Raw genomic sequence first — 21,390 nt, forward strand, 5'->3', positions numbered from 1 at the left:
AAGCAACGAAAGAATAAATGTGCCTAAAATTGGCAAGAATTTAGTAAAAAGTACAAGAAAATTGCCTGAAAATTAGTAAGAATTAGTGGATAAAAGAAAAAAAAGAAAAAAAACAGACAGAAATTTCCTGGAAAAAAAAGCTTAAATATTATAATAATTTATAACATCATTTTAAATATGTAATTATGATAATCAAAAATGTGCCAATTTTACTTAGCTTTGTAAAAATAATTTCCTTAATCTACTAGTTCCTTGCAATTTGTGAAACATTTATTACCAAGTTGCTCATTGCTTTTTTCACATGTTTTTGAAAGAAATCAAGCCAAATTGCTCAGTGTTAAAAGGTTTCAATAACTGTGATATTTCTCAGTAATTAAGAGGGGAGTTATAATTTAAGGGGAAAATTCAATTTCAAAACTATAGTTTTTGTACATCAGTCTGTCGAGTTAAACTATGGAACAGTTTTAATGGAGCTAAAACAATTTCCTAATATAAACCAGTTTAAAATAACGTATAAAAACGTGATTTTCACGAGGTACAGAGATGAAGTTTTTACAGTAACCAGGTGTTTACAGGGGTTACTGTTTATATATTTGGTTACTTAATATTTATTTTTTCCTAGTTTATCTTCCTCTTGTTTTTTATAAATAATGATGCATATTTGTAGATATTGGATTTGGGGTTTTATGCATATATGTTTAATTAATTTGAGTTTAGGTTTAAATCGATGAGAAAGCAATGACTTATGGAGAAGGGGTGAGATTAAATACATTTGTACTTCTTCTCAATCCTTTTTGAATATGTAAACCAAGTCATGGAGTGTTCGAAATAAATTTCCAAATCAAATCAAAGGCATCTGAAAGCAGCACGAGGAAATTTATGTGGCCCCATGTTTCGAAGGGTTAACCCATCAATCCCTGATCTGCACCACGGCAAATATTAATGTCACTAAGCCATATCAGACTCTGCTTTTGATCAGGCTCCATGTCATAAAGTCAACATTACTGAAATGCGTTTTGCTCCACACATATCTACAGTATTATCCTTCATCCATCTGCCCGTCTGTCACTCCCCATTCCTCCACCTTCTCTCCGTCTCACCTCCTGCTCTTCCCAAAGCCCCTCCCCATCGCTCCACTCCACCCAACCCCTCTTTCCCCACGCTCTCCCTCGTTCTCTCCCCCACTCTCCCCTCTCTTTCTTTCTATCCACACCACTGAATCTCTATTAATAATCTGTGACCTACTTAAATACATTCACTGCCACTCTCTCTCACTCCCACTCTCACTCTCTCTCTGCCCGGTCTTCTGTTCAACAACCTCCTCGCATTACTCATTCCCTCTCTCATTCTCCCTCTCGGAGCACTTTCAGTCTCTTTTGTCTTTCTGTTCTGCAGGATAATTTGCGTCCCCCCTCCTTTTTTTTTTTTTTTTGTACCGCAGAGAAGTCACAAACACGCACTGAGACACTGCTGGCTGGAGCATTTTGTATGAGAGCCTGTTGGAGGGGGAAAAAAAAGGATGAAACCTTGCAATTTTGCAGCAGAACCTGCACAGTGCAGGAGCGTGCAGACAGCAGCAGATGTGGAAACCTGCTAGAGGACCATGTTGAATCTCATGCACTCCCCGAAAGCATTAAAATATCTACAGTTTGCATGCACAGAGGCACAAGTTCAGAAGAGCAGTACAGCAAAAAAAAAAAAAAGGTAGATTAGACATGATGAGCTAAGGGGCTCTTGGAGGGGTCGAGTGCAATCTTCCCACCAATAATTAGGTCAATGAGTTGGCATGAGGGGTGTTTTAAAGGACTGTAAATGCCACCATTATTCAGGAATTTATGGACCAATTTAAAGAGCAAATTGCCCATCATCCGGTCACTTAATTGTAGCACAATATACCTGCACAGTTATAAATGCAAGTGGGGCAATTGTAATGATTACGCAACGTGGCAGCTCAGATTGGACAGTTACAGTGCAGCATGTGGTGTGGCAGGTGTCCGTTACCTGCTGGTACTCCCAGCTGTCGGGGACAAAGATGTTGTCCTTCATCTGCATGGTGAGGTCCAGCCGGGGGAGGGCGTGACACATTCTCACCCATATTGAAGGGGTATAGCTGGGCACCGTTGTCATGGCAGCCATTTTCTACTGCCACTGGTCCCCCTCCTCCACCCTGCAGGAGGGAAGTAAGGAAGGGTTAGAGCAACCAGGATGTGAAGGAAGAGCAGAGGGGGCGAGGAGAGGTGAAGGACTTCCTGAACAGGGAGGACAGAAAGGTCACTGCGAGCTCTGCAAACCGCCGCGTCCCTCCTTCATTAGGGAGCAGCGGAGACAATTTATGAGCAGTGATCACCTGAGTAAAGTTAGGATCAAAATGTCAGACGCAGTTACTCGAAAGATGCTCTTGGGAGTGTAAAGCACTGTGCCTCACTCAGGCTGAAGTAAGTGAGCTGCTCTGTTTTTAGTCTGTAACACTGTAACACTTCAGGTATAAGAGAGATTTCTGTGTATGGATTTGCAGATGTATTTGTGGTGAATGTATTTTCTTTTCTTTTTCACAATTTTCACTTTTAACCCTTTAATACCTGAGCACATTGGCTTGATTTCTTTTAAAGAAACATGGAAGGGCTACAAGCAACTTAGCAAGAAACGGCCCAAAAATAGCAAGAAATTAATAAAAAGTTACAAGAAAATCACCTTAAAATCAGCAAAAATATATATATCACAAACTGAAAATGAAAACGGGGCAAGAAAATGACCTCAAGAAAGTGCTAAAAAATCTGTAACATAATTTTAAACGTATAATTAAGATAAATAGAAAAATAGTTTTCTAGACATTTGCCTCTCTTTTTGATCATATCTAATCATGCCCCCAGCTACTTTTCGGATAATTTCCTTTTCACATATTTTTTTGCAGTTTGCAGGATCCTCATTATGTTTTTTTTTCTTCCATGTTTTTGAAAGAAATCAAACAAATTTTCTTTCTGGATTTAGAGGTTTACATGCAAGTGAAGAAAACTGACCCAAGTTTAAAAAGCTTCTGTGGACAGATATTGCAAATTAGCTTTTTGCTGCAAACATTAAACACAGCGCATCTGCTTCTTGTGCATGAACGTACAATTACAATGCTGCTGTGAAATCCATGTTAAATAAACTAAACTATACATGAGTGAATAAAGCTGACTTGTAATCAGTTTTACCTGTCCCAATCTTCACTTTAATATTTTTAGAACAGGAAAAAGACCTCTTTTGTTGAGCATGCAATGTGTTCAGTACTCAAAAGAATAATTAGCAATTTTGGGGATTAATTCACTCATTTAATCAAAAAGTGAGGTGTATAGGATTTAGTAGCATCTGGCAGTGAAGTTGCACAAATGAAACTTCTCCCTTGTGCCAAGCGTTTAGGAGAACTATGATGGCTGATGCAAAAATGCTAATGGTCTAATCTTGAGCCAGTGTATGATTTGTCCATTTGGGCTACTGTAGAAACAACATCAAGGACTGCATAGAGGACCCACTCCATAAGCTGATATAAACGGCTCAGTCCAAGGTAACAAAAACACAACGATTCTTATTTCTAGGTTATTATAACCCAATGAAAACATAGCCATATTACAAACAATTTCTGCCAATAGATGCCCTAAATCCTGCAAACCCGACCTTTAAATACGGTTGAACAATGAATCAAATTTTTTAAAAATCGCATTTTTGAAAAGTGCAACATCCAAATCACAGGCACTTATTGTTAAAGGCAAAATATACACCAAAATATATACCATTTTAAATGGAGTATAGTTGTGCTACAGAGATATATGACAACACAAAACATACTCTTCAAACTTGAGAAAATAAATCTTTGTTCGGTACAGATCAAGATAAAGCAAAATTATCTTATTTCTTCTGTCATCTTACTGAAGAAGAATTTTTTTTTACCTGTAATGAGGTAGGAGGTATTTTGTTTGTGTGTTTTAGTGACATATACCTAACATGTATGTAGATGTGTGTACTGTATGTATGTTTGTGTCTATTTATAAATGTTCGTGTGTAAATCAGAAAAACATCAATACATCAAATTATAATAATCATTAGTAGCAGCCTGGGGTTTTTTTTGCCTTGAATGGAGGGGGATTACATGATTATATGTAACAAATGGCTGTTATTCACCGACCTCTCTCTTAACCTTATGAAAAGGGTATCAGCTATAGGGGCAGCATGGATTATATATGGGGATATATGGGGTCTTTGAAGACGTCTCCTTGGCCGAGCATATGCAGAAGAAGAACGCTGTATATGGCACAGAGAGGAGTGTTATACAAAGAACGATATATTTGACTGCATCCTCAACCACTGCTTACTAAAGCCGGCCAAGAGGGAGAAAGTAGGGTAAATACAAAGGGCAAATCCGGTTAGCCAAAACATACACTGGAATCCTCATTACAATGACGGAGCAGAGGGGGAACAGCGGGTGAGACGGGAGCCTGGTAGGCTTCTGATACCGGCTGCCCAGATTAAGAGACCATCAGAGCTTTACTGTTTAAGAAAGGAGTGTTTTAAGACAACAGAGCACAAGGAGAAGCTTTCACAACAAAAGCACAGATGATTCAATACAAAGGGTTATACAGCGCGATATTACAGACAGATACAATTCTGCATTTAACTCTAACAGGATCCAATAATGTCTGAATTAAAGGCTTTTATTATCTTTTAACGCAGCTGTTGTACAACTTTGAATCGGCACACTATTCCACTCTGCTGAGGCTTTTTACTATCCCCATTGATTCACAATCCTTCGCGCATAATTGGGTTAATACTGAGCATGATAAAAGTTTAGATTTAGCCACATGTCACATTCAACGCCAGACAATTTCCACATTCAGATTTGGGGCGTTAATGGCTCAGAACAAGTTAACAGCTCACCCATAGGCCAGACAGGGCTGCTGTAAGCCCATTACAATAAGCCTGTTCACCTTAATGGTTCCAGCAGCCCAACTGTCACAAATCAAATCATTGCCAACACTCCATTTCCCTTATTAAAACTGTGCTGAACATAATGGTTCGCACACGCTGCGAAGAGTTGCATCCATCCACCACACATCAGCAGTGTAAACAGACTGTGTTGTATTTATGCATTCCTTCATGGCCATTTATCTTGAGTGAATTTATTAGATTAGATGTGTTGTAGGAGCTGTGAGGCAGGTCTATGAGGTGCATTTATCAGACTTTGGAGACGATAAAAGCTTTTTCAGAGGCGTAATAATCAAGCGAGGGAATAATTTCGCAATCAAAAGAGAATCAGTCTACCTGTTGTGATCACTAACATCAATAAAGTGGGTCAATATAGAAAAGCATTTCCTCTGATGGATGACAAGCTGCACTAATAATGATTTTCACCGTGAGGCAAATAGGAGGCAGAACACACCACACAATCCCCATTATTACTAGCTCAGAGGAAAACAATGGATACAGTATAGTATTGTAATATCATAGGGCCGGGTGATACAGCTAAAAATGCTAACATGATGAAAATGTTCATATCAGTTGATATTAATAATTCTGATAAGCTTAAAATAATTTTAGTTTGAAGTTTGATAATGTCAATAAATAAAATTAAATAAATAGTAAAATATAAAATGTAAACGTTTTAAACCCACAGTCTTAATTTCTGCCATTTCTCAATCAAAATAATAACAAAAAACAGACTTTGAAGACATCGTTAAGTAACGTGGGATCATTCATTGTCGATGAAAATCCGTGTGGCTTGTCTCAGACAGAAATCGTGTTCATGGACGAGTTTATGAAGACCCTTATTCATGTCATCTCATATCAGGTAATGAAATAGTCAGTCACTTAACTAACTTAATAACTTAATATTAGCATTTTATAAGTTGACAACCCATACACCTATACTGTAGCTATGTGGCAGGGTTATCTGTGGTCAAAACAACCTAAAATTAATTTCATAAGCGCGTTAAATATTGTTGTAATGTTATAATGTTACTGAACGCATTAGTGGCCGATCTCGTCGTTGTCTTCCTCTACTATGATTATTTATTTTCTTTCTATTTAATTGCAGGTGGCAACTGGCGTTAAAGATGCATTACCAACCTCGAACGTTTATGTTTTTAATTGAAAAAAATGATATCACGATAATTACTGTTAATATTGTGTTGATACACTAAAGCCAAGTATCCCTCTTTTATTCAAGAAGTTATTTATACTGCAAATACTTTTGGTAGCCTACTTGAATAATAACATAACCTGCTTTTTCGGTCCACTAAATAGCTACATGGAGCCACAATAAAATTACTGAAATGAAATGAACAGACTGAAAACTTTATCTTATTACATAAAAACAGATGTCACCAAAGGTTTTCCTTAGTTTGCAGTTAAAATAAGTAATACATTTCAATACGTTATCAAAATAATCATCATTTTGCAAAAAAGCTAAAATGACCATAACAGTGTAAGTGATTTCCACCCCTTATTACTACGCAAATAAAAAAATCCGAATCACCAGCACATCTTATCTGTCGAACAGTGATATCTCTTCTTGCACTAAATTAATTAGTGATGGGAATCAGGCTCGTCAATATAATTTTAGCCCAATTCTTAACTCACTATACATTATTATTGCAATTTTAATTTATATTGGATATTCCTATAACATATATTGCAATATATTGTGATTTATTTACCATTTTTCAACTGCAAATTATGTTCCCAAAGGAAAACTTTGTCAACATCTGTTTTATGTATTAATGAATTTAGCACTACAAGTGATATTGCAGCAAGACAGATAACTTGTTGTCGTGCTGATTATTCATTATTTCACCAGAAGCCCCTCAATATGATATTATCACAATTCTTATGTCACGATACATATGGGATAGTATTCCCATAACATATACTGCGTTATATTGTGATTTAATACAACTGCAAATTAAGGAAGAATTTTTGTCAACATGTCTTTTATCTATTAAGGCCAAGTTTTAAGTCTGTTTTTATTGCAGAAAATGTATCTAATTTGACTAAAAAAACATTTTTTTATAATTATATTAGGTCATCAAAAAATTAACCTGTATTTGCAATATTAATAATCTACATAATAAAAGAATGATACTTGGCATCCATGTGTTAATATAATATTGCCATGCAAACTATCACGATACTATGCTATATCGATTTTTCCCTCACCCTTAAAATTATTTCCGGTTGCATGAAGCACAGTGGTGATGGACATCAGGTCAAAGTTCGGGTAAGATTCTCCTGCAACCCATAAAGTTACTGAAGCAACTTAATGAGGTGCTGATGGGGGTGAGGGGGGGTCCACAGTCCTCGGGAGCAGCAGTTACTCAGCAGTTGTCACAGATAGGAACCCTCAAGTTGACGTGATGTCTCCTGCCAGCTTGTTATCATGCCTCTTACCATTGCATAACTGAAGCCAAATAAATGTGATTTTGAGCTCAGTTGGTGGAAAGGAAAAAAAGAAAATGGAGCGACGAGAAGAGAAGTGGCAAAAAACCACTGACTCTCACCCACCCGTGGGCTCTGAAGAAAAAAAAAAAAACCAAAAAACAAACCAGAGGGAATAATTCTGTTGAGTTCAGTCTTCAAGAAGCTAAGACATCACTGAGAATGAAATCACTTGCGTGATATGAGACTCCATGATGTCTGAATGTAAAGAAAAGGGCCATTTTGTGATGCGGCTAATGAGAACAAGGCTGAGGCATCTCTGTCAGCTGAATTTAGGATCATGTTTAGCACAGGAGATTCATCTCCACCTTCATCTTTTTACGACAATACAGCTCTCCTGAGCAGGAGATATAATTAATGTGGTTCTTTTGCTGCCGAAATGAAGCACATTTCCAATTTGCCTCATAAAATCTGTTATGGTTCACATTAAAGCCTGAGTGGTCGTCTAACAGCCTCCTATCAACAACCTTAATGGCTGTAATTTATGACATCACATGACACACTAAAGGAGAAATTAATTGACGTCTTTGAGAAGGATGCAAAGTTACCTTCATCTACTGCTGTGAAGCAACAAGAAAATTCTAAATCAAAATTCAATTTTCACTTCACATTCATGTGCAAAGATTCAGCTCCGCAACAATGAACCTTCAAAGTGAGTGCAGCTGACCGAAGGTAAGTGAGTGCAGCTCATAGTCAGTAAGTCAGAGCGAATCAGTGCTTTGATGTGTGCAAGAGTCCAGCATGACAAGTTGATGGTGACAAAATGCTTCCACACTACTGACCCAACTGACAAACCAATGCAGGAAAAAATAGTCAATTATCTTGCAGATTAAAACAAAAAGAGGAAATAGAAAACAACCTGGGTGTGAAATAATTGGATGCAATCAAACTGTTACAGCATCTTATTCCACAATCGTCCATTGGAGAAGATTCATCCATTAGGTGTGATAGTTGGAAAGAAAAGGCAAAATGGTGTAATGGTCTCATGAACATCCATTAAACATATTTCAAAATTTTACAGCAAAAATCCAAATTAGCAATACACTGCCATGTGGTGTAATGTGCATTTCTATCATAAATCATATCTTTGCAACCACATCAACAATTAAGCCATAATCGACAGGAGAGAGAGAGATGAGTCTCTTACCTCTGTCGGTTGTGATGGGAGGTTTCTCTCTCCTTCTCGTCTCGTCTCTCTCGCCGGTGTCCGTGAAATATTTACCCACTCAAAGAGGTATACTGCCAGCCATCAACGCTTGATGCTCTTGAAAAAACATCATCCTGAAAAAAACGACTTGGAGACATGCCAAAAATATGTCAAAATGGGGGGAAAAAGGTAAAAAAAAATGAGCCAATAATTCTTGCAGTTATTTAAATATTAAATTGCCAATAATTGTATGGTTGTCTGGTGACAGTGGAGAGGTGCTTGTGTTGATGGATGAGAGAGGCGCTCTCAGTGAGAGCGAGTGAGTGAGAGAGACAGCGAGAGAGAGAGTGAGAGAGTGAGTGAAAGAGAGAGAGAGAGAGAGAGAGAGAGGGATTAAGATTGAGGAGACACCCCTAAGGGACCCTTTATCGTTGCATTGTAGCCCTTCGTAGCTTAACGCCCAAGCGACTTCACAACACGGCGGCAACACGATATTGCCCAAAGATAATTAATCTGTTACTGAGGATTAGCGGGGTTAACCCCCTCACTCACTTCATACCGAGGCACACTTCTAATGCCGACCCCCACCACGCACAGTCCCCATCAACCTGACCAATCTCCGCCAGACTACCACACTGAACCCTGACCAGATTACTGAGAGAAAAGAGTCAAAATGCAGCCAACTGTGTGCACTGAATAATAGTGAAAAGAGATGTTTTTTAAGACATGCACTCACATGTTGGATGCAAAACTCCTGCCTATGATGTTCAGGATGTGTCCAGAGCTAACGTGAGGTAGAGATGCATGTAAAATTAGAGAATAAGCACACATAGATGAATATGGGGAGGGGGAGATGCAGAGGAAGGCAACATGAAATACTGAGGAGGGGAAAAAAAGTGGGTTCCCAGGGAGTGATGCTGAGAGAAAGAGGAGGGAGGGTGAGAGATGGAGTGAACAATGAATATAGAGGCTGGGGGGGTGGAGGGGGGGGAGCAGCATGCAATGGATTTTTAGGCAAAACCAGCTTTCAGAGGAGGCTGCAGGACAGCATCAACACTGATTCAGTGGCAAGGAGGCAGAGGAGAGCATGATGAGAGGGCGCTGATGGAGATGCTCTCTGGGCGATCTGAAACCAGAAATGGAAATTGGAGATATAATGAAGAGTAAAAAGAGTATGGTGTTTGTCTGCCATTGGAGAAAAGGGGGGCAGGAGCGAGCGAGCAAAGAGGGAGGGGGCGGCGTTAGTTTTTCTGTGTCACTGAAAGAGAGTGGGGGAAGGGAGGCAGGGAGATAATGCGAGCAAGGGAGCAAACAGTAGCGAGCCAGAGAGCATACTCACTGACTCATATAGCCTATGTATGCTGTATGTGTGTGAAAGACGACAGAAAATGATATTATGTATGCAAGAGTTGTTCAGGGAGCGTTTTACGCGGCCTCCACGTGACTGTATGTAAAACCACGGCAACAGTACCGCATCCAGGCCATCCATCACCGTGCTGATAAAATATCACCACTCACAGGATTTAAAATAACCAATTCAATATTTAATGTCCTCGACAATCTACTGGTTGTAATTCATTCTAAGAGGCATACAAAGTCATCACTTTTTGTGGAAGCCCATGCATGCAATATTCATTCAAAACAGATAAATCTTGGAATTTAGCTACAACTATTTAATTCATAGCTGTAAAGAAAGAATAATCGTTCCCCCTCATGAACAATTCATGTCTCGTACATAAGCCTTTATGGCAGGTGCATATGTCCTGTCAGTGCAGCTGTAAATAGTAGATATACGTGAAGCATAAAGTTGGCCCTGTACACCGTGTTTGGTCCATGAGATAATAAATAGAGCAAAACAATTTAAAGAATTTTGTATTTTAATGATTTAAAGCTGATTTAAAATAATTTACTTGCATGTTTCTCCCTCACAGCCTGAAGGCAGATTTGACTGTGACCTCGGCATCTACAGCCGGTGATTTTTACACTGACATCATGATTCATAATGTGGGTTTAACGTTGACAAGGGCGGCAACTGATGTTTTCTTTCTAATTAATATTTTGATAAATAAAATTTGATAAAACACTAGAATGTATTTTTTCATTTCTATCTACTAAAACTAACAAGTAAGAAGACTGATGAAATTCACAGAAACGAAACACAAAACACGAAAAATGGACTTGAAGTACACTGGATGCACTTCACCAAAGTAAACATTTGTGCTTTTAGCAAGTTCTGGATGTATTGTTATCAGCTTGCATGAATTCCTTGTATTGTCATTGTGTGGACTACATTCTAGTGTCATCAAAAATATGGATTTATTTAAAAAAAATCAATTTTGAATATTTGAAAGAGTTTCTATACTAATTTTCAACATTATCCATACACCGGTACCTGCTGCACTTTGTGTCTTAATGCTAATGTTCACTACAATCATTCTGCAGTTCTCTGCCACTAACCAAGAAAAAAAGTTGTCACCGTTATGTTTTAGCCTTGTTATATTTATTTTTAATGCAACTTTTAACTTGTATGGCCTCGTTGTCAATTTTCTCTGTGGTAGTGAAAACAGTATCAAATATCAATATTTTTCAAGATTAAAATGATAAATATCCAGTAAAGTGACAAAACAACAACATTGATTTCTCACCTTTAAAAGGACATATAACATAGGCTCTGAGATTAAAAAGGCATTAATTATAGAAAATACATATATTTTAAGTGTAGTGGAACCATTGTGCTTTTGGACCTTAACATAGGCCAGTATAAGTGAACATTGTGCTCGCCATATTAATTTAACTCCCTTTAGGCCTTCATATAAAATTGTATTTCACCCGATTATCTTTAAAAGTGCTTTTTCTCTAAATAATCTTAAACACTTAAAACAGCCATCCGATATTGGTTGAGGGTACATGGATAGTGCAAATTTCATAGGTTACTGCATCATGAAAGCTACAGTAGGTAACTCTTATTAAAAAATAAAATTATTATTATTTGCTGAAACTATCACTACTTTCCCACAGAAGTGCATGAGTCAGATAGTCTGTGAAAAAATGTTTATGTGATGTGGTCAAACTGTCAAACTAAGAAGTGCTGATTAAATATGAAACAAATTCTGTTACTGAATTGCCTATTTCTAGCCTCAAATGTTTTTAGAAACATATTTTAGTGCACTGTTTAGCTGTAAGATAAGAATGTTTGTCCTTGCTGCTAGACAGGGCTTGGTTTTTGTCTCATCTGTTTTCAACATGGAGAGCCAGGTCACAAACGTTCTCGTTTTACAGCTAAACAGTACATCAAGTCTTTCTGTTACTGCATTGCCTATTTCTTGCCTCAAATGTTTTCACAAACATATTTTTGTGCACCAAAAGAAGGAGAGGTTAAGTGCACCTTAACAGCTTTAGGATGAGCAAAGGCAGGCATGTCAATCAGTGCAATCAGAGTAGCACAGTCCTATATCAAGAGGGATTTCAGAAATTGAGGTAAAAGTATACTATAACACACGGACCATAGGCAATAAACTTTATTAAAGCATGTTCTGATACCAGAGCGTCTCTGTCAGAGTGGAACAAAACATACACTCATTGTTCGACTCTGATGAAGACACTCTGTGTCAAAACATCTTTTAATAAAGTTTGTTGCCTCTAGTCCATGTGTTCCAGTATACTTTGGACCTAGTCTCTGATGTCTCTCTAGATATTTAAGTGTACTGTTTAACTGCAAAATAAGAAAGCTCTCTCATTTTACAGCTAAACAGTACACTAAAATATGTTTATGAAAACATCTGAGGCAGGAAATAGGCAAAGCAGCAACAGGATTTTGATTGCCTAGTTTGATTGCAGTTCATGAGTAGTGAATGATATGATTGACAGCTGCATTAGAGACTCCTCAACTCTGATTGGACGTTTTCCCTCTGCTGTGGCTGATTCAAGTTAACGTCATTAGAAGCACTACAAAAAGGAGGGGGTCTTGCTCATCTACTACTATGTGGTTGTAGTGACAGTTTCAGCAAATATGACTAAAAGTTATTTTTATCAAAGTTACCAACTGTAGTTTAAACATACATGTATGTAGTGTTCCCACTCTTCTATCATCGAAGAGTTACTGTGCACACGGTCTCATAAAAACCGTCTACTTTGGAAACCCCCATGGTACAAAGGTGTAAGGTGTTTACTGGCAGACGCCCAAAATTTATACCTTTCCCTACCTTCAGGTCCCCAACCCCTTCAAAAATCCTCTCTCCCTCTACGCCCTCTACCTTGGCCAGCGTCAGGTGGTAGCGCGGATTGTAGGAGTCCCTGTGGAGCCAGCCCTCCTTCCTGAAGGCCTCCTGCAGGCCACTGTTGAGCTGCTGGAGGTGAAGCTGAGGCTGGGGGCTCAGGTACAGCACCTTTCCGTTGAAATGCTTCAGCCTCAAGGGGAATGTCAGAGCCACCGGGGGGTTACGATCCAAATGGGCAAACTGACGGAGGATCTCCCCGGCAGCGGCCACCTCCGCTGGGCCGGACAGATTCAGGAGGCACATGGTGACGTGAAGGCTGGAGGCCGTCTGCCAGTGAGGGGCAGAGGACGGTAGAAGGGCGGTGATCTCCTCTTGCAGCTGCTGGAAACCAGAGAGGATGGCAGGAGTGTTGGCTCTGAAGGTGATGAAGTGTGTGGGTCGTTTTTTAGGGGGGCGACCACCGCTACCACGCTTCTCCTCTCTCTGCTCCAGAGGTGATGATGGATTCTGGCTGATGTTCAGGGCTCCGAGACAACTCTGCGTAAAAATAGAGGACAGAGTGATTGTGTTTAGCATGAACTATAACAGCAGAAAAACAATTTGTTTCAAGGTGACTTGTGCTGTACCCACCAAAGTATCCTCTTTGCCCTCCCAGCTTTCGTGCCATTCTGCCGAATTCCCTTCCTCACGCTCCTCTTTAACACTTACATTCTCTTTGTGGGATAAGGACATTTGGTCTGTTGAAGCCTCAAATCTAAAATCATGATAGGCGAGGACAATTACTCAAGAGGCACAAGGATATAATTGAAATTGCTTTAAAAGTCACATAATATACAATTCTCCTTAATGTGAAATATCTTACGGACACAGTAAAAAAATACATTTCCAAGTTCCTGTGCTGTGTTCTTATGTTAACACTGCAAACATCTGCCTCTGGTTATTAAAGGTTCACAGGAACATGCAAAAGAAAACTGGGGATGCAGTCTGTGTCAATTATGCCCCAAACTAATGTAATGGAAGACAATACCTGTAGATATCAGGATATCACGTAAAGCCATACTTCACAAAAACACACTTGACTGTTAGTTTGTGCTTTGTAATCATCAGCAAAGCAACAGGCTATAAGTTATTATCTGTTCTGAGTTAAATTTAAAGGGTGATCAAGAACTCCACACCTCTTTGCAGACTCCTCCATAACACATGCTTCTCCTTGTGACTCCTGTTGTTCCTGAGAAGTGTTTTCTCGACAGTTTGGCGCTGCTTGTGTTGCGTCAGCAGTGTTTGTCTCACTTTGCTTCCCCTCTTCCAGATGTGTGTTCTCAGTTTGATCACACTCTCCTGCTTCAGTCTCTTCCTGCTCACTAACAGCAGGTGCCTGCTTTTCTGTTGTTTCAAAGCAGTCTTGTTGTTGCTCTTGGCCTTCTGGGTTAATTTCCTCTGAAACAAACATTTGGCCAGCATGAATTTAAAAGAGAAGTACTGGCTTTTGTAAGTTTGGTGTAAGTTGTACATGGTTGTGTGTGTAAGGTGGGGCAGCAATAAATGGCTCTCTCTTACCCTTTACTTCCCCCTCCCCTCCAAAGGGGGGAGCCAGAGATTGACCGGTGGAGCCAAACACCCTGTCAGTCCTGCTGTGGCGGTCCCAGACGCGGTGCCCTCTGTAGGTGAAGTACTGGATCCTGTGTCTGGGCAGGGCCAGCTCAGAGGTGTAATCGCAGTCGCAGGGATTGGTGTCCCAGTTGAAGTCGTTGAAGGGACGCTCCAGCACACCCAGGAAACGATCCACATACCCCACTACAAATTCAGACCCATCCACTGATGAGTCCCACAGGATCCGAGAGATAACATCATCTGCTGTGCGCATGCGAGGCTTTTTGTTCACCTCTGTGGGAGAGTAAGACGTTAAAAAAGTGTTAAAACAAAATAATGTACGGAAAATGTGAATCAGCCCCTTAAGAATATGTGATGATCATCAGATGCCAGAGGAATTCTTGCTCGATATGAAATGACCTTTTGCCTCATATTTTGGCTTTGCGGCTTTCTTCACTTTCTTTTTGTGTCTTTCTGCCTTCTCTCCATCCTGTTTGTCATCCTGGTCAGGTGTTACAGCCCCTGAATCATCTATCGATGGGTTACTAGCAAGAGAGCAACACGAGTGGAAAAAATGTCAGAATATACATGGAAAATATGACAGATGGGGAAAAAAATGCTCTTAGTCTTAATTCCATTTGACACAGATTAACCCTCGTGTAGCATTATGAACTTTGAACAGCCATATTTAGTCATGGCTGAGTGTCAGTGTCTGTCTGGTCTACAATATGAGCAGTGATTGACTAACAGAAATAAAACACATAAAATTCTTCTCAGAGCATAGAAATAATAAATTAGCATTCAGGAATCTATGAATTTAGTGTTAGTGGTTTTGCTACAGTAATTGTCAACATATTTAGTGTTATAGTTATTAAAAATAAATTAACTATAAGTAAAAAAACAATTTCTGTACATTTTCCTATGAATTTCTGTAACCAAGAGCAGCTTAGTAATATATAGTAAGAGGATAGGGTCACATTTTTTTCTATTTTAAAGAGGACCCATTATGCTCATTTTCAGGTGCATACTTGTATTTTGGGTTTCTGTTTGAACATATTTACATACTTGAATGTTCAAAAAACACATTATTTTCCTCATACTGTCTGTGCTGGAACACCTCTGTCTCAGATGCATCGTGTTAATGCCTGTCTCTAACTGTAACAGAGAATAGTGGAACTTTTTATTGTGAAAAAACACCAAGAAAAGCTTCCAGCACGGATATGATCAGAAATTGGAGAGAAATTAACAACGTCAGCAACTAAGTTTACATGTTTAGCTGACGTTAGCATGTAACTATATGTAGCATTGTAGGCTGAATAATGTAAACACTTGCAATAGCGTACCTGGAGCAGATGACCATATAAGGAAATCCTGCACACTGTGATGTCATACTAGCCAGAATAAAAATAACAGTTTGAATATTGTGTTAAAAACAGTACGGAAACCTGAAGTTTTTGCTTATATTACTTCTCTATGTGTTCGCTATCCCTCATTGCAAAACTCACATAAGACACAAAATTCAGAAGAGCATAATATGTTGCATTTAAAACAATATTCACAAGCCAACATCTACAGTGACGGAGTTATTAGTGGCTTAAATTGTTGTAGAATTAAGATTTTGGAGTTCGTTTTAAGGCTACCAAAATGTGAACTTATCCTCTAACATTCATGCAGCTGTGTATTTAAAATTAGCCGCTTTGGTGTCACAATAATTTGCAAATCCATATTATGTTGCTGTTTCTAAAAATGTTTTTTTCACATGTCAAGAATCTAACAAAAAATACTGAAAGTCGGGTGTTTGCTGAAGAAGGTAAGCTGAGCAGACCTGTGAGAGAAACGACATCTGTGGCCAAAATGACACTTTCCCATGAGGAAAAACTGGCACACGTTGACTCCATCCTCAACGCGTTCTGCTGAGTCTGTCAATGATAGAATGACAGAGAGAAAGTAAGAAGGGCAGACGTGTAATGAAGAAGAAAAGAAGTAAAACATGTCTTTAGAAATTCCACTTAGTGGAGGGTATAACTTTTTTTTTTAACAAAACAAGTAAATAAAGAAACTAAAAGTATCTTTATATGGCTCCTATCACAATTCCGCTTATTACAGCATTATAGTAAAACTAATTCACTAAAAATTAACAACAAAAATTTCAATTCCACTTGAAGTCGTATAGCACTTCAAGATGAATATTATTAAAAAATCAGTTACTGGAGCAACAGCATTACAATAAAACCTGAATATCTGCCGCAAATCTTGCTCTCTGTTTACAACACCTGTGTGATGGCGGATGTAAACAAAGGATCGATCCTTTGATCCTTGTTCGTAAATCGAAAGTACAAGAAAATTACCTGAAAATTACTACTAAAAAAAAAAGAAAAAAAAGTACGATAAAAAAAACAACAACAACAAAATGACCTGGAAAAAGTGCAACAATGGTGTAAAATAATTATAAATATTTAAATGTGATGATTTTGATATAGTTTTTTTCTAACCTTTTTTCCCTTGACATTTATCCCCAGCTTTTAAAAATAATTGTCTAAATCTACAAATTTCTTGCAATTTGGCAGGACATGTCTTACCTAGTTGCCTTTTTTCATGTTTTTGAAAGAAATTAGACCAATTTGCACAGGGTTCAAGGTTTAAATAGTTGTGAAATGTGTCTGAAAGCAGCACAAGGAAGTGTTGTTGCTCTATGTTTCAAAGGGTTAAACCAGCAGGCTGGATAAATAAAAAAAATATTTACACAGTATTATGTTAGACTAAGTCATACTTTGAACAGGAAATGATGTATCTGTTTCTGCTGTTTGTGTTTTCAGTCCATGGTTGAGTTGTGACTCCTATATAAGCCTCCACGTCAGTCAGATATTGTAACGTATGCCAAATCATACGTAGATGTTAAATGCACAAACGTCTGGAAATATGATCCTCCAGTCACATGTCCTGAAATCTTAAACTAGATTATGTCTGATTCTTAGGAGGTCTGACATTAGAATGTATAATTTGAATAAAAAATAAATCAGTGATTAATCAGTGATAGGAAAGGTGATCACCAACAGGACACTCACAGCGGAAAATATGATTAACATTTCATTTACTTTCCACTACACTACCAGAGTATAACTCATGTAACAGGTGGCAATGACTCGAACCAGAAGACTGAAATGTCAGCCAAGTAGGCGGGACATGATTGGCTGTAATCTCAAACACATACCACACACCCCGCAATGCTATTTCCAGATAGGAGAACTGGTTGTGACTCACGCTCCAAATCCTTTAATTATTGGCTGTAATAATCTTACTTCCCACTGACACAGCACTGGCTGGCACGGGTTTCCCAAATCTCGGGAGAACATGAGCAAACTTTTAGCAGACGGTCAACTGTTTCTCCGTAAAACATAGGGTGAAGTGAGGTAATGTGGGACAAATGAGGTTTTACATATTGGGCTCTTTAAATATTAGCTGCCAGCAACCAAACATGTTTTTGAGAAACAAATGTGCTTTACATGAAACAATCATTTTTGTTCATTTGAGATAACAAGTATGGGCAGGACAAAGAGTCAAAAAATGTCCGGTCTCTGAACTTGCCAGGAAAAACATGTGGCATGCTTGCATGACTTTCTAATTTTGGTAATAAGACTCCTGCAGCTAAAATGTTTGTAGAATGAGCTTTTTATTATTTAAAATCTAAATATTATCACAACACTGTTTATAAGAAAAGGTTTTAAGCGAGTATTTGACACATTCAGGTAAAAAGAGAGACATTTTTTAAAAGTAAAACAGGCATGTTTTTAGGCTACCAGGTGCCATTAAGTTATGACTTATACTATTTTGTGCCACCTGTAACATTTCAGATATTTCTTGTATTTTTGTCACTTGACAAATATTAAACATCATGTTGTAAGGCCACATCAGCTACAAAAATCCCCCCTTATGCTGCCCCTGTATTTTTACACAGCTCCAGTGTGTGATTATGCAGCATCCCGCAATCAAAAGAGGCATGACAGGCGTGACGTGTAACACAACGTCAGCCTGTAGTGTATGTCACACAACATATGCGTCAGTGGCACTTTATAGAAAATAACAGAGGCATAGCATGTCAATAACAATCATTCATCTTCTCTCTTATATATTTTTTACGTTATACACAGAACAGTAAGGTGGCATAACGGCGTGATATTCCCGCCTTGAGCAGTCAGTGTAAAAGCTGCTTTTGTTACGCACACATACATGTCCAGCGTTGACAATATGGCACCAAGCAAACAGGCAACGAAAAAACAGGGAAAGTGTGGCAGAAAGGTTGGACATGGTTTTTTAATAAACAGCCATAGGTTGGATTTACTGAATTAAAGACTGAACTAATAAATGAATATCACCTTTTTTTTAAAAATATAAACAGAGATTATTGTCCCATTTTACCTGAACGTGTTACCAGAGTGAGGTCGGGGTTATCGGAGTGATTGAAGTTTCTTAATTATTTTACTTAACAAAGTATTGTCCTCATACAAATAGCAGAGAACCATAACAAGTTATAAAAGTAACACTCACACAATTCTGCAGAGAGAGTTTTCATTGGTTTTCTTGGTAATACCAAAAAATGTCCCTAAGAGCCAGACCTTACCTTACAGGAAGTGACTGGGTAAAACATTAACTAGGAAAAAATTCTTGGAAAGTTTTTCTGGATTTGAGCTCAGTGAAGCAGGTGATGCAAGTGAGGGAGGGGATGCAGACAGTTGATATTTGTTGCCTACTTAATTAGAAGCCAGAGCCGACACCTGACTCACTTCCTGATCCCCCTGACACATTTCCAGCAGAGTCCACTTGCATTAACTGAATTTGTTTATTGAAATCACAGAAGTCTGTGCACTTACTCAGGTCATCCTTCACGGTTCAAGACTCCAGCTACACGATAACGTAACCGAAAGCTTACCAGAAGTCCAGTTGTTCACAGTAACACAGAAAAATACCAGAGAGAAAGGTATTCAGTGACAGAGTCAATAACTGAGAAAAGACTCAAATGGATTCCAGTAAGTTACTGGCAGGTCTACTCCACAGATGATAAGTCTCTTCCTTATTTGAAACTTTATATCAGACATGCCCAAAGTCCATACCGGGGGCTGATCGTGGCCCTCAGGCCAATTTTAAACCTGGCTTGTTGTTCAAAATATACTATATGTGGCCCCACTCGTTATTGGTTGATACAGCCGGACCACTTTGTATTTTTTCCATTCACCTCATGATGGCAAGACTATCGTACTGTTTGTAGACAAGCACCAATGTGTTTTCATGAACAGACAACAGACAAGCAAACAAAAACTAACCTTACAGGGGACATTTCCTAATAGGTAGCAGACATGGCCACAGTAAAGCAGGGATGTAAGAAAATATCGATACCCTTGAGTATCGCCAATTATTCTTTCATCATACAGTGTTTCTGAGAATCAATTCAGTATTGTTTTTGGGTTTAAACTAGGGGTAAACCAAATTTGGTTTTTAAGGGCCGATACAGATTATCTGTGGTTAATAAGACCGATAACCAATATTTGGAACCGATATGCATTTGCAATAAAAATTATAATCTTTCTGTCAATATTTAGAATTTATTATATAACAACATCCAACACAAAACTTTGTTTAAATGTTGGCAAGTGTTGAATCAATATCGACTTTGAAAATCATATACAGCAAGTTGCAGGCAACTTTTTTTATAAAGCCAAGTGAAAATTTAAATAAAAAATGAATGAATAAAAATAGCTCCCGGAGGTTTCACTAAGTAAATGTTCCTCCTATGCTGACACTTTCTTTGCACTTTTTAATTACTTAATTTTATCTGCGATCGATAAAATAAAACGCTAATAAAGATAATCTGCAAAATGCCAAATATCGGCGCCGATAATTGTCCAGGCCGATAATCGTTGACCCTAATTTAAACCCCTGACTGCTAGAGAGCAGTGCTTTAATCTGTCCTTGGTCATATGACTGCTACTCCAACCTAAAAACATATTTCTAGCACATTAAAGGGGCTGTGATAAATCCAGATCCTACTGTTCTGATTGTAATGATCAGTATCAGTATCTGTCCTGAAAAGCCAATATCAGTCGACCCCAAATTACTCACAATATTGCAATATGTCCCAATACACTGAATCACACCCTGTGTTGTGATAACTGTGTACTGCCATATTCTTGCCAATACATAATAATCCTACAGCAAAGAAGTATAATTCTTTCTCACTGAAAGATGAGGTGTTTTTTTCTCATTTGTACAGGATTATTTCAAATAACCCTCATGATGTGGGAAGCAGCTGTCCACCAGGTATTTTCACATTACAGCCCCCATTCAAAAAAGTTTGGACACCCCTGCTTTATATGGAGTATCCCATAATGTCTAAATGATAGTAGCCGTTGGAGAAGCATTTGACAAACGCCAAACAGTTACTGTGTATTTGATTTACCTGTTGTGGGTTTCAGGGTGTCTCTGTCACAGATAGGGACCCCTGTCTCTGGACCACCATCTCTCTGGTACTCTGCTGGTACTGATGGCTCTCCTAATCCGTCTGATGACATGCTCAAACCTGTGTTTTAAAAGACACTGTTACTTCAAAAAACACCTGCTGTGCCACACTGGTGTTTGAAGCTATACCTGTTTCACCTGATGATGAATGACAAACAAAAGCGGACACTCCTAAAACTGTAATTCTAAAAACAAACTCGGCTAGTTTTCATGCGGAAGTAATTGTTTGGCGTTCATTAGAAATGTTTAAACAATCAACAACTCCTGAAGAAAGTTACCGTCATATATATAATAATACAAACATATAATACAAATCACATCTTTACTAAAAAATAAAAATCGCCTGAAAGTTATTTTTAAGTGTTTTACATACTAACCGAAGGAGCACGCGATTCTGACTTTAACGCCCTTTGAACCCGAGTTTGTTGACGCGACGGGAATCATGGGTAATGTAGTTTT

General features: G+C 38.4%; 2 protein-coding genes across 2 annotated transcripts in view; both read right to left on the reverse strand.

Moving 5' to 3' along the window:
* ttyh1 (tweety family member 1) overlaps nucleotides 1-9,344 on the reverse strand; it is a 33,697-nt gene extending 24,353 nt beyond the window's left edge. The window contains 2 exon segments of the mRNA XM_042489162.1: nucleotides 2,002-2,167; nucleotides 8,615-9,344. Coding sequence (XP_042345096.1) covers nucleotides 2,002-2,136 — 135 coding nt within the window. The 5' untranslated portion in view covers nucleotides 2,137-2,167; nucleotides 8,615-9,344.
* A 2,907-nt stretch (nucleotides 9,345-12,251) lies between these two features.
* On the reverse strand, nucleotides 12,252-21,390 carry leng9 (leukocyte receptor cluster (LRC) member 9). The gene is made up of 8 exons (XM_042489161.1): nucleotides 21,309-21,390; nucleotides 20,873-20,992; nucleotides 16,247-16,340; nucleotides 14,842-14,966; nucleotides 14,389-14,715; nucleotides 14,007-14,268; nucleotides 13,462-13,585; nucleotides 12,252-13,368 (listed from the first exon to the last, which is right to left on the reverse strand). The coding sequence occupies exons 1-8, from the start codon at nucleotides 21,373-21,375 to the stop codon at nucleotides 12,700-12,702; spliced, it is 1,788 nt and encodes a 595-aa protein (XP_042345095.1). The 5' UTR covers nucleotides 21,376-21,390; the 3' UTR covers nucleotides 12,252-12,699.

Source organism: Plectropomus leopardus, chromosome 7 (assembly GCF_008729295.1).
Source record: "Plectropomus leopardus isolate mb chromosome 7, YSFRI_Pleo_2.0, whole genome shotgun sequence".
Lineage (NCBI taxonomy): Eukaryota > Metazoa > Chordata > Actinopteri > Perciformes > Serranidae > Plectropomus > Plectropomus leopardus.